A 13,973-nucleotide genomic window follows, 5' to 3' on the forward strand; every position below is an offset into this window, starting at 1 on the left:
AAGTTTTTAAAACAAACAACAGAGTGTATGTGTTTGTTTATCAAACTAATATGTGCACATGTTTTTTTAAAAAAAAAAACAAGTTATACAAAGTCTGATAATGAATAGAAACCAACCTTCCCCAGGACCACCATTCCCATCTCCAGGATCACCTCCTGGAAGCAACCACTTCTAACTTTATCAGTCATTTCTTTTGGTAATTACTTTCATAGCTCTAAATATATGTATTTATAAAGTTATTTCTTAATTTATCAAATTTGTACATCATTGTTACTTCTTATATAACATCGCCCACGCCTTGCCTCACTTTCTAGCACCATCTTTGGTTAAATAGTGTTTATGTTATTGTGATTATATAAACATGGCCACTGCAGAATCAATTAGGGTACAAGGTTTAAATTTGTTGTGTGTAGATTTTTGCTTTTCCAGGAATTTCCAGTTGTCTTTGTTCTATTTTTGTCATGCTCGCCTTCAAACAATTCTCCATGCTTTCTTTAGAAGCTCTAATGCTTCAGGTACTTTATCAAGTTTCCTCACTTTCGGGAGACCCCTGCCATGAGCCCTCTCTCCTTGGGCTCCCACCTGGATGGCGGCTCCCTGGGCTCAGCTATCAGCCTGGACATCTCCCAACTGCTCTCCAGATCAGAGCCAGTGTTTCTGGAGTTTTCTGTCCCCCTTTCTTGGCTTCCTCCTTTATTTTGTAGAGTATGTTATTAACAACTTCCTTAAATGGTGTGTTGAGTCCTTATATAACCTGAAAGATATCTTTATTCTCTATTCATGCTTGATGATAATTTGTCCTGTATTGAATTCTGGGTTGAAATTACTTTCCCTCTGAATTTTGAAGTTCTGGTCCCTTTGCATTCTAGGGTCTGATGTTGCCATGAAGAATTCTCATGCCATTGTAGTGTTCACAGGGATCTTATATTTTCTCTCTGCACATTTTTGGGTTATTCTCTTTATCCCTGATATACTGAAATTTTAGGTTGACATACACTGCTGATTTTATTCTTTCTCCTGCGTGGACTTGGAGCTCTGTAAAGAGCTCTAAACTTCAGGGTTGATAATTTTCCTGTATTATTGATTTGATAGTTTCCGCCCTGCAATGCTCTCTGTTCTCTCTTTCTAGAACTCCTATTAGTCCAGTGGGAACATACCAAATTTATTCTCTTTTCATTTCTATTATCTTTTCCATCTGTCTTGTTATTCTGCTTTCTGGGTTATTTCCTCAGCTTCCAATTCTATTGAATTTTTATCTTCTGCTTTCCAGGAAATTTCCTTAACCTTATCTTTTTTTTTTTTTTTTGAGCAAAGATAGATTTATTCAGAGAGATTCATGCTCTATAGACAGAGGGCAGGCCGTCTCAAAAGGCAAGAGAGAAGCCTAGGAGGTACACATTTCATAGGCAGAATGCGGGCCATCTTACTCAGAAGGGTGAACAGTGGCCTCAGAGAATGAGGTCAGCTAAGAAAAACCTTAATCTTATCTTTTAATTCACCTGAATATTTCATTCTGACCAGCCATTCTTAAAATGTTTTAATTTCCAAGAGCACTTTTGTGTTCTCTGAGTTTTCCCTTTTGGTACTGTCTCTGTGGACAATAATTAGAGGCTGTGTCTGTTTTGTTTGAGTTCTTTTCTGATTTACTTTTCCTCGGGGGTCTCCTTTCTCTGTGTCTCCCTCGGTTTCATTATGTTGGAGGCTCTTCTTGGAGGTGGATTATCTTTGGCTGTGTCTATTCATATGTTGAAAACTAAGACACTGAAATGTCATTCGGGAACTAAGTGTGCGTGGGTGGGGCTTTCTCTGTAGCTGAGTTTGGCTTTTGGGTTCTCGGTGGGAACCAGCTGTTCTGTGGGGATCCTCACATGCCTGCTTCCTGGGGCCATGCAATTTTCTTGAGAAGAAACCTCCAGTCACCTGGCTGAGGGCTGGAGCCCTACCGGTAAGTGTTTGTTTGGTGGTACAGATTGACTGTAACGCAAGTGGACTTTCAAATAATCTCCTTACTCTGGTACCAGATATCATTCTTGCCTTCTGCCACCGCCAAGCCCTGGGGGCTCCAGGTCTCAGGGATTCTCTGGAGTAAATAAGCCCCTTTTCTTCCACACCCCCTTCTCTGAGCTCCTTAGCAGATGCTTTCTCCACTCCTCTACATGACTGTTCCGTACATCCACTTGCTCTTTTTGTTTGTTTTTTTGGTTTGGTTTTTTTTTTTTTTTGGTGGAGGTACTGGGGATTGAACCCAGGACCTTGTGCGCTAAAGCATGCACTCTACCACTGAGCTATACCCATCCCTCTATCCACCTGCTCTTAGTTTTCTAGAATTCTGTGACCCCTCCCCATCACTGGATATTTTTTTTAAAGAACATTCCCTTACTGTAAGTCTACTGGGGTCTCGGGAAAGAAGGGCGATAGGAATGTGTTCAATGTGCCACTTCATGTGACTGTTTCACCACTGGCTGAGCTCCCAGGGACAAAAGCTGTTCCTCAATCACCTTTATGTTCCCAGAGCTGAGCACAGTGAGTGGCATAGGTCAGCATTTTGTAAGTATCCATTGAACAGAACGGAACCTACTGGTTTCTCTGAAGCCCTTTTGCTTAATATAGTGCTTGCTTGGCCAGGATAACAAAGGGCACAAAACTCATGTCAGGTCCAGAATGGTGAAGAGCCTGCAGACATTCTGTCTGGAGAAGAGAAGACAGTTGGAAGGGGATGCCTAGGGGGATATGCTTGGGATTTCTGGCCACATACAAATATCAGAGAGATCTCATGCAGAAGAATTGAGACTTTCCATGTGGCCTCAGAGGACATAAGTAGGACTAGTCGGGAAGGGGAGTTATTAGATGACAGGTTCAGCTCCTTACGGGCAAGCTGCCCCTTCACGTCTCAGCTCAGCCAGCTGCCTGATGATGGGAGAGACTCCCCAGAGAGGTGATGAGTTCTCTGCCCTGGAAATGGCCAAGCAATCTGGACAACCAGCTATTAGAGTTGCTGTAGAGAGAATTCAATTCACTGGTTGACAGATTAGACTAAATTTTTTCAAACTCTACTAGCGTTAAAGCACTCTCTTTTATAGCAAATAGTTGATAATATCCTCTTTATTATGCTGAAATAAAATAATAGAGAGTAAAACCTACTTTAAATATTTTTTAAAAAATCAATACAATGTAAATTGTTGCAACTATTGTATAAAACAGGATGCAGGTTTCTGAAAAAACTAAAAACAGAATGACCATATGACCCATCAATTCCAACCCTGGGTATATATCTGAAAAAAACAAAAACACTAATTTGAAAAGATACATGCACCTCAAGTTTCTAGTAGCATTATTTACAATTGCCGAGGTATGGAAGCAACCTGTGCCCATCAACAGATGAATGAATAAAGGAGATGTGATATATATATACACACACACACACACGCACACACACACACACACACACACACACACACACACACACACACACACAATGGAATACTACTCAGCCATAAAAAAGAATGAAAATTTGCCATTTGCAGCAATATGGATGGACTTGGAGGGCATTATGCAAAGTGAAATAAGTCAGAGACAGACAAATACTGTGTGATACCACTTATCTGTAGAATCTAAAAAATACAACAAACTAGTGAATATAACAAAAAAGAAGAAGACTCAAAGATATAGAGAACAAACTAGTGGTTACCAGTGGAGGGGAAGGGCAATATAGGGGTGGGGGGAAAAGGGTTACTATGAGATTCAATGAAATCATGTGTGTGAACTTTTGAAAAGTGTAAAGCCCTATAGACTTTTAAAAATCTTTCATTCAATAAAAACAATCAATACAATTCCTTAACTGATATATAAAAATTTTAAAGGACACAGTTATAATATAGGAATATGTATTTCAACACATAAATGTTCAAACAAGATGCTGCACAATAGAATAAAATTGTATTGTGAGATGCTTGCATCTATGTGTAGAAGCAGCAAGAATGCGACAGGTGCAAATGCCGATGGATACAGGTATGTTGTGTCAATGGCTCAATTACGGTGAGAGCTTTGCCCTTAGAGAGGTTGGTGAAGTTCTGAAGTACAATCTCTCCTCAAACATCCCTAGCAAAGTCAACTGTGTTTATATGTAGATCAGGGTTCAAAGATAATTATGAACAGGTTTCCACTGCTTGGCAAGGCATTTGAAAGCCATGGGACATGTGGGACAAGCCTTTTCTATGCAAGACAGTCTGGTGCATTACTACTAAATGTTAGTAGCATTGCTCTAATCACTGTGATAATCAAAAAACCCCCTCCCCCCATATTACCAAAATGCCCCCCGGGGGTCACTGCTGCCAAACCCTTGGGCTGGATGATTGCCACGGTTCCCTCTAGCCTTTTTAGGATCCTCTGATTCCTTCAGGAGCTGAAGAAAGTCAGCAGGAGGGGAGGTGCGTCTGACATTTCTGTCTCTAGAGCCATCAGGGCCGGTGGACCCAGAACAGCCTCTGCCTCATCCATCTGTGGGGGCTTCCACTCTCCAAACAGATCTCACTCAGCCAAGATACTGGCAGCCCCAATACCCCCCACTCCCATGAAGTAGGATCACTGAATGGGTGATGCGCCTGCATTTGACCTTCATGAGAAGGGCAGCAAAACTTGATCCTGAAAATGATGGCACTGACAGGGTTCTTCACAGCACCCTGGGTACCCTTGCTTACTTGCCCTTTAGGCTAACTATTCTCAAACCTAAAGGAAAACAGCCCCGTTTATTCTCCTCACCTCACTGGGCCACTGTGGCTGGGAAAAAATGCAATGCTGAGGCCACTGCAGACATGGGTCTCCCACCTGGCTGGCGCTGCCTCTTCTCTCTCGTTCCCCAGGACCTCTTGTGGTTCCTGAGGCTGCCCAGCCCACTACTTCCTCCCAGCTGTCCACAGATGACCTGCCCCTGGCCAGAGAGCACAGAGATTGATGGAAACTACTTTCACATCCTCTCCTCCCCAAGATGGATTCCCCTCTCTCTGTTCTGAATCCCCTCTCTCTGTTCTGAATCCCCTCCTCCCAAGCACCTCTGAGACATGAGCTGGAGGATAGAGATCCTCTCTACCTTTGTGTCTTCAACCACTTTTGACTCTTTCTTCTCAGTTCAGAAACAGGCTTATCTTCTCCAATCTAAACAGGAAACAGAAACCCTTTTGTCTTACTTCTGTTTTAAACTTCCACTCCATCTCCCCCTCTCTTCCCACCAGCACTGGAGATTAATCTACACTCTCTGTGTCCACTTTCTCAGTACCCTGGGCCCACTGTAGTCTAGCCCCTCTCCGCACACACCATTGCAACCACTGGGCCACTGATGACCTAATTATCAAATCCAGTTTTCAGTCTTCATCTCCAAAATTCTCCTCAGCATTTTACTCCATGAACTACACTCTTTTTCCTGAATGTCTCTTTTAATTTTCAGGCATCCTCTATCTCAGAGTTCTTTTTCCTTTTCTGACCCATTCCTGCCAGCCTGTCTTCACTGGATCCTTCCCACTTCTCCACCCTCCTTCCCGTCCCCCTTCTTTTTTCCTCCTCCAATCTCCCCTTAAATAGTAAGGCCCCAGTATTCTATCCCTCCCTCTTCCCTTCCCTCTTTAAATTATCTCACTTACTCCTACGGGTCCAACCACCCTTGGATGCTGTTGACTCTCAGATCTCCAACCAGCCTCAACCTCTCTCCTTAGCTCCAATCCCGAGCACACAGCTGCCTTGCAGCCTGTCCGAAGTTGCTCTTCCCCCGGGTTCTTAGTCCCACTGAATGGTGCCTTTTCCACCTAGTTGCCTAAACTCCACACTCAAGATTCATGCTCAACTTCCCTCACTTCAATGCCATAAGCAATCTGCCCCTCGGTCCTGCAGATCCTTCCTTAAGACCGTCTCCCAAGCCTGGCCCTCTTCTCCATCCCCTCTGCCACCGCTTCCTTCTAAGAGTCCCAGTTGGTCTCCATAGCCACCAGGTTCCCTCCATTCCAGTCCTTCTACTTAATCTTTCCTAGTTCTCTTTAGAAGCCCAATCTGAGTCATGACTTTCTTCTCCATTTTATCTAAAGCCTCATTGTCCACAGCTAAAGCCGAGGCTCCTTGGAGGGGCACAGAACACCCTTCTCCATCCTGCCCGCCCAATTCTACAGCAGCCATCCTGAGCCTCTATGACCCTGAACACACCTGCCCTGTAAGACGATCCCTTTGCTCTGCAGAGAGAGAGCACCATTCCTTGCTCTCTCTCACACAGTGTGTCTTTTCCACTTCTATGGGTGTTGGCACTGCCCTCATGTTCTGACAGCTATGCTCTCGTTGCACCCCTAGCCTTATTCATCTTTGAATAAGCAGCGCCCAGCATGGTGCTAGTATACAGCCAGCACTCTGTGATTATTAGTATAATGACTGAATAAATGAATGAGCAGATGGGTTGATTAAAAAATTATGCCCTCGTCTGCCTCTTCATCACATCATCCCCTAGGCCAAATTTGAATGTGCATACTAATCACCTGGAAATCTTGTTAAAATGCAGATTCTGATTCAGCAGGTCCAGAGTGGGGCCTGAGATTCCGCATTTCTAACAAGCTCCCAGGTGATTCTGATTCTGCTGTCAGCCGACCACACTTAGAGGAGCCAGGCCCTACCCCACGCCAATGATTTCCAAACCTGCCAAATATTAGAATCATTTGGAAAGCTTTTAAAAATCCTGATGCCCAGGGTGCACGCCACACTAAATCCGAATATCTGGGGGAAGAAGCCAGGGGGCAGTATTTTTAAGGATCCCCAGATGACTCCAGAGTGCAGTAAAGTCGAGGAACTCCTCTCTGGGCGTCCCTGACTCCGCCGAGGATGATGCTCGGCCTCCAATGTCCATTAGACTCACCTAGGGAGTTTTTCACACCCGCTGATACCTTGGCACCTCCCAATTAAATCAGAATCTCTGGGGTTTGAACCTGACTGTTTTTAATGCCCCCATGATTCTAATATGCAGCCAGGGTTGCAAGCCCCGTTGTTTTTAGGCACTGGCTCTGAGGAATGGCTGCAGATCTGAGGGATCAGGAGTCCAGGATACAGAGTCAGTGTGAAGTCAGACCCCAGTCTTGGATCTCCAGGTATGGGCTGTGTAATCTTGGAGAAGTTAATTTAGCCTCATCATTAAAATGAGATTAAAAATACACACCCTCCTTACCCAATTTTAACAGAGTCTCGTGGAATAGAATAAGAAATGGAAACAGAAAAAGTGCCCCCACAAGAGCCTGTCTTCACCTCCCTAATAGGCGGTCACTTGTGTCCACACCTACCAGGTTGGCTTCACAGGCCCATCGCTGGGAGAAGTCTGTGTCAGGAATGAGCTCCCAGCTGCAGGCCCAGCTAGGGAGCAGATGGTTCAGTAGCAGCCCAGGCCACCAGAGGGGAAGTCACGAGGACTTGCATCCGCAGGCAGATTGAGAGGTGGAATCAGACACAACCCCTGCAAAGCATTCTGGCCTGTGGCCTGGAGGCTGCACAGTGGGCTGGTTGGCCCAGGCAGGGACAGGGCACACCTGCTGTTCTCTGCACACACCGCAGCGCGGCCACCTGACCCATAGCAAGGAGCCTGTGGGTTTGCACCAGACGCCTCTCTTACGAGCTGTCTCTGCAAATCTGTGCTGGTATGAGATGAAGACAAAAAAAGTGGGGTTCAAGACCAGCCTCCCACCCCACTGCCCCTGGCTGCCTGAGCTTGAACTCAACTTCCTCAGCTGCTGTTATCATTATTTTCTATTTTATCAGCATCATATAAATATATATATATGTGTGTGTGTGTGTGTGTGTATGTATATATATCATATAAATATATATATATATGTATAAGGCCCTGGACCAACCTGCCACATTCCTGTCTCTGGAAGCAGCAGAAACCCAGAGTCACAAGGTATGAAGAAAGGCTGGGAACAGGGTCCCAGATACCAGAGAATCTTGACATTGTCTGTATTTATCTGAAACTAAAATGGACACTAGGCATCCTGCATATTTATCTGATAAATCCAGCAACCCTCCAGTAAGGGCAGGAGGAGTTAAAAGGAACAGCAAGCGCTGCTGCGAGACAGGCCTGCATGGGGGGCCTGTCTGTCTGAGCTGAGTCTGGGCTGCAGGCTTCAGGGCTCTAAAAACCAGCCAGCTTTCTTTTTTGGTTTTCTTGAAAATCAAATTACACAAACTCTTCTGTCCCTAGAGCATCTTCTGGAAATAGGTCTGTTCTGGAAAGAGCCCAGCCAATTCCCTGAGGCACATGAGACCTTGGCTGGGCTAAGGGCTGGGGGAGGGTCTTGATTCACACTCCCAGCATCCCAGCATGTATTCACCCCAAGGCACTAAGTCACTGTGACTCTCTCCAACTCTGAGGGAACGAAAACGCCCTCCTGCTACCTGCCTTCAAATACCTGTACCCACAGGGATCCGGCCTGGCATTCCACAGTTAGAGTCTTTGAGGGTCACAGCACAACAAACCTGAAAGAGCTTTTGAATTCAATCAACCCCCTCTGGTTGTTGTTAAGAACCCTGAGCCCAGAGGAGGACACGTTTGCCCAAAGCCACACAGAGAGTGGGGAGCTGGGCTGAGAGCCAGGTGTCTCCATCCTTGTGGTCAGTCTAACCCCACACCTTGTCCCCACCCTGATCATCAGAATAGAAACGCCAATGACTTTGTGTGCAAATCCACTCCTCAGCTCCACAGTCTAGGCTCAAGAGGAGCCAAAGAGGGCCTTTGGTTCTCTCTAGTTACAACCCAACTAGAAGCAAAGCTGCAGAGAATCCTGCTCTGAAAAGGAAAAGGGCTTTCCCGGGGCATCTGGAGATGGTGGGGTTGCCCCGGGGCCAGCCCTGCTCACTGTGCCTACCTTGAGAAGTAGCTGTAGTTTGTAGGTGTTCTCACGGATGGACAGCACAAGAGAGAGTGAGCTATGGAGTCAGGAGGCCAGGGCACAAAGCCTGATCTGGATGGTCTAGGCTGATTACCCAGCCTCAGTTTCCTCATCTGTGAAATGTAACTCCATCACAAGGTGTCACGAAGATGAAATGAGATGGGGCGCAGGACCTGAGGCATTGTATTATGAGGCCCAAAATTTCAAGTGCTGCCGTGACATCTTTGAGTTCCAAAGCCCTAACTGAGAGTTCTCTGCTCTTTCTAGATATGTCTCCCACCCAGCTGGAAAGACTCCCCATTCAGTTCCCACAGCTGCACCCTGCCTGGTCTTCAACCTAATGGGTTTCACTTCCCTGCCAGGCCAAGAAATTATTCAAATGAGACAATCACAACCTCCCATAAGAATCAGGGGGCAGCCACCCTCTTGTCACTGCATAGCCTGTACGCAGCCCCTGCTGGCTCGCCCTGTTCTGGAGGGCAGCTCCTGAGTGCAACACCCCCATATGGCCCCTCATGTGGCCTGGCATGGCACGCAAAGTCCTCCCCGCCAGGCTGTGAGTGCACGTGACTGATAAATTCCTGCCAGTCTCACCTGTCCATTGTCAGGTGTTGTATGTCCGACCATCTCATACTATCCAGCACAGGGGATTTCTCTTTCACCAACAAAATGACTAGGAAGTGGCCAGAACATATGGCTTAGTAAGACTGTGGGGCTCTGACACTCAACAAACCCCCTAAATCCCTATCCTTCTGGGGAGAGGGTCCTCCTTGCATTTCTGAGTGGCGGTGCTTGACTTCCATGCACAGGGAGTGGCTGAGACCCTGACAACAGAACTTGGCCAGACAGCATTTGGGGAGACGGCATTCTGGGGTCTTCTCATTCTTTCGGGGTCAGCAGCCCTCCATCCACTGACATGCTTATTTTCACTGTACTCATCAGATAGCGGCCGCCTGTGAGGCACTAGGGCAAATACTATATCTCTGTTTCCATGCTGTGCAGAGAGATGACCAGTCCAAGGTCACACACACAGGGAAGGTAGGGCTTAATGCCTGCCCCCAACCCACTGTCAGTGCCAATCCTGTGACCAACAGCCTCTGGGGAAGCAGAAGCACTGCTTGTGGGGTTGCTCCCCTACGCCAAGGAGACAACTCCCCCACCCCCCGTCTCACTTCTGAGGGCTGCAGAATCCAAAGGCTGGTTGACCTTGGGCTGAGAGCCATGTTTCCTGGGAAGCTCCGCATAGGGAAGAGAACACCATGACCTTGTCCTAGCTCACTCAGATCTTGTCTTGGGTCACAATGGGCCCAGGGGTCCCACTGATGGGCAGTGAGGTGATCCGGAGGCCTCTACATGATTCCTTATAGGAGGCAATACCTCGAGCTTCTTGGCCCTAAGAGTAAACTTTAGGACTATTTCTATTTAGCCCTCCTGACCTTTGGGGGAATGGGGACTGCCAGTCAGAACCCTGAGCTGGGAATTAGACTTGTGTCACTTTGCCCAGTGTGGAGCTGTTCCTCACACATGCTTTTCATTGGGCACCTCTCTAACAGCAGTGAGTCCCTGATTTCTCACTGCTATGATGGGGCTTAGGCTTCCATCCACAGGGAGAGGATGAGGCCATGGCCAGGGGGCAGGGAAGTTACCACTGGATGTGGGGTCAGCCTTTTCCATGCTACAAGGCACCTTGAGCCTTCCAGAAACCCAGGCATTTTAGGAGCCAGCTGTCCTGGACAACTCTGATATCAGATGCTAATACACTTTCAGAATAAGGTACCCTCAGAATAAGTTGACCCTTACACTGTGGGGACCATCCCTGCTTCAGCTAATCCCCATTATGCAGATGGAGAAAGTGAGGCTCATCCTAAAGACTTGCTTAAATAATCAGCATGGAGCCAGAAGGCCCCTTGTGTGGGGAATGGTGCTGAATCAGTCCAGCTCCCTGATGAGAACTGATCCAGAAGTGTCTCTGGCCTGTGGTCAAACAAGGACAATCTCAGAGACCTGGGCTCTTCCCCACACCTGGTGCAATGTCACATGCAGGCTTCTTGCAGGGTGGGGTCCCTCATCTTCTCTGGCTTTCCTCCCCAGGTCCCTACTGTGCACAGAAAAAGACAAGCCAGGTTCAGACCCATGGGGCAAACATCTTTCTAACTGCCTGACCTTGGCCAGCCTTCTCCTGAGGCCACAGCCAGATGTTACCTAACTGAGCACAGAAGGAAGCCAGGGAACCAGGGAAGCTTGGAAAGTAGCCAGGAGTGGGACTAGACAGATGGTGGCAACTCTGCTACTCCCAGAGGACCAAATTTTAGCAGCAAAAATCCTGGGGCACAGGGTAGGGGGCACTGTCCTTTAGTGGAAGCTACATTGCTGTTTGCATGTTTGCCCAACTGCCACCTCCTTAACCAAGTCACACACAGCGCTGTCATAAAAATTAACTCCTTTGGGAGAACAGCCATTTCCTGACTCCCCTTGAGACTCGTGGAAACTCAGGATCCAGGATTAAGCATCTACCCTGTGAGAAGGAAGTGTCACTGGACTGGGGTGACTGTCTCTCCTTCCCTTGTCCCTACTCTGGGTTGTTTTTTTTTTTTTTCTCCCTCTCTCTTCACTCTGATAGCTCAGAAGCAAGCTGAACAATGGCTTCTTCAGAGAAAAGGCCATTTCCTGCTGGCAGTGTGCATGCGTCACCCCAGGTCCCAGAGTTCTGTAAAGAGGCACCCTCCTCCCTAAGTGCAGACCTCCTCTAGTGCTATAGGTGCACTAGGACAAAGACAACACTTGGATCTGCCCCTGCGCCAGATATAAAAATGTCAGCCTAATATCTGCTACCTGAGAGAGGAGACTATCTAGGGAGGAAGAAATGTTCTGATTTCCAGGTAGAGAAAGAAATTCATGGTCCCCAGCTTGCCAAAGGCCTCTGAAATAGGGTGGGGTAGGATGGAGAAGTGACTTTTCTTTAGCTTCTTCACGCATCCCTGAATCAGCTGGTTCATCATGCAGACCCTTTCTGTTCTTCCTGGAGGGGTTGGGATGACAGTAAGTAGACACCTGAGCAAGGTGGAGAGGGGTGTCTGGGACAATATTCCAGCACCATCTGTGGTGCTTTCATCAGCCAAAGGAAAGCAGGGGTGGAGAGAGCCACAGGTAGACTGGCTGTGTCTTGGACTCCACTTGGAGTGTGGTAGGGGCTATCTCAGAGGTCTCAGTCCAGCAAGTGTGGTCTACACAGAGCTCTGCCACCACAAAAATTACTTTTGTGGTCTCTTGGGCAGTTTAGGGCACGGCTCTGGTTAGAACTGCAGACATCCCTCCATCCAGAGCCCCAAAGCCGAGAGATGGGTAGGATTCACACCCTCTGCCCCTCTACTAGGTGAGGCCTAGATTTAGGAAAAGAGGAATGAGCGGGGCAGTGAGGATGTCTGGAAAGGGTAACAGGGGCCACTAATTGTTCTTTGAGAATCCAGAAAATCCTGGATCTTGCCAGTGCCTTCTGAAGGCTAGCTCGCTTTTGGGGGGAAAGAATCTGGCTTTATCTACTTATTTTAATAAACTGAGGTGAGAAAGGGGAACTTGTGGCGGGGCCTTAGCAGCCTCTGTTCAGGGTCACTACCCCTCAGAGGAAGCCAGGCCGCCACGCAGTGACACCTGCCAGTCAGTTTAGGAAATTTCGCAAACTGGTTTTTAGCCTCCAAGCTTCCGGCCTCCGGACATAGGTCCAGGATGGGGAGGCACGGGCCAGACTTGTGTGTGTTGGGGTGAGGGCAGTGGAGTGGGAGGGTCTAGGGTCGGGTTCAGGAGTTAGAGGCCGGGTTTGGGGGTGCCCATTCCCAGGCCTGGCGCTCAGCGCGGGGAGGAAAGAGGCGGCACCGGGGCAGGCCTGGAGCTGTCCTCACCCTGGTGCTGAAAACGAAGAGCTGCAGCCGATCGGGTGGAGAGCAGTTAACGAGACAGCCTTGCCCCGAGTGAGAAGGGGTGGATGGAAAGGGATTCCCTCCTCTTCTACTCACGCTCCAAGGAGAGAAGGGCACAAATGAGTTGGAGTAAGAAGGCATGTTGAGCTTTGAGAAGTGTTTCCTCCCGAAACAACAGCCAGCTCCGCGAAAGCAGGCCACGGCCTAGCTGGGGGTAGGGAGCAATCAGGGACAGCTGCTGCAGATGAGCAGGGAAAAGACCCTGGACCTGGGCTGGCCCCTTGCTGGCTCCCTACACTCCAGGCAGGTACCCTGGCTACAGGTCAAGGGAGGGTGCATGAGGTGTTCTCACACGTATGGTACTGACACACTTGCACAGCAGACTTCAGTGAGTGCATACATACACACCCCATGGACACACGGCGTGCTCCCAGAACAGGCACACACCAAGCACACACGCGCCCTGTACACAGGCACAGCTCCCCCTCCAGGCTGCTGAGGCTGCCACTCCAGGCTCACATCCCCAAGTCTGGCCTGGACGTCCTTCCCACTTGGCTTCCTGGCCTCAGATGGCGCCTCCAAGGGAGGCACAGCCAGTGGGAGGCCCCAGTTCTAGCCTGCGACCGATAAGGTGCTGGAGAGGGCCAGGGAGGCGAACCCTACGCTCAGAAAGATGGGGGAGATAGAGGAGGGGCTAGGTCTCAGACACCACTTCTGCTTTCCCCAGACTCCCAGTTAGGGTGCCAGAACACGAGAGGAGTGTGGACAGGAGTGAGTGTGAGTGTCTCCCTCCCCCATGCTGGGGACACCCTGAGAACCAGCGCGTACCTGTGCGTGGTAGGCCCCGCGTGGATCTCCCTCAGCGAGTCCGGACCTGCTGGCTCCTCAGGCTTCCCTGGCTCCCCTGGATAAAGGTGAGGTGGAAGTGGGGATATCTCACTTGCCCTCTACGCCGCCTCATGTCCGTGGGCAGCAGAGAAACTCCGTCCCGGGCAGCGGGAAGTTACCCGGGTCCGGGCGCTGGGAGGGAGCGCCCTCTGGTCCCTGGGCTTGGCCGGGGTTCCCGCGCCCCCGCACCCGCCGCCTTCGCCACCTCGTCAGCGCCCTGTCGCCCGTAGACTGCGCCGAGCCTGAAAGCCGGGAACCCGCCCGCCCT

General features: G+C 48.8%; 1 protein-coding gene across 6 annotated transcripts in view; it reads right to left on the reverse strand.

The window, feature by feature from the left end:
* LOC140697544 (uncharacterized) overlaps positions 1–13,973 on the reverse strand; it is a 32,544-nt gene that overhangs the window by 18,413 nt on the left and 158 nt on the right. For 3 of the 6 annotated variants that reach the window (XM_072965410.1, XM_072965409.1, XM_072965411.1), the window contains exon 1: positions 12,914–12,987. In XM_072965410.1, coding sequence (XP_072821511.1) covers positions 12,914–12,958 — 45 coding nt within the window. In that variant the 5' untranslated portion in view covers positions 12,959–12,987. Of the gene's footprint in view, positions 1–12,913; positions 12,988–13,645; positions 13,903–13,973 lie in introns of those variants that run through there. The other 3 variants (XR_012074688.1, XR_012074686.1, XR_012074687.1) reach the window with 2 other exon arrangements.

Source organism: Vicugna pacos, chromosome 7, assembly GCF_048564905.1.
Source record: "Vicugna pacos chromosome 7, VicPac4, whole genome shotgun sequence".
In the NCBI taxonomy this organism is placed as follows: domain Eukaryota; kingdom Metazoa; phylum Chordata; class Mammalia; order Artiodactyla; family Camelidae; genus Vicugna; species Vicugna pacos.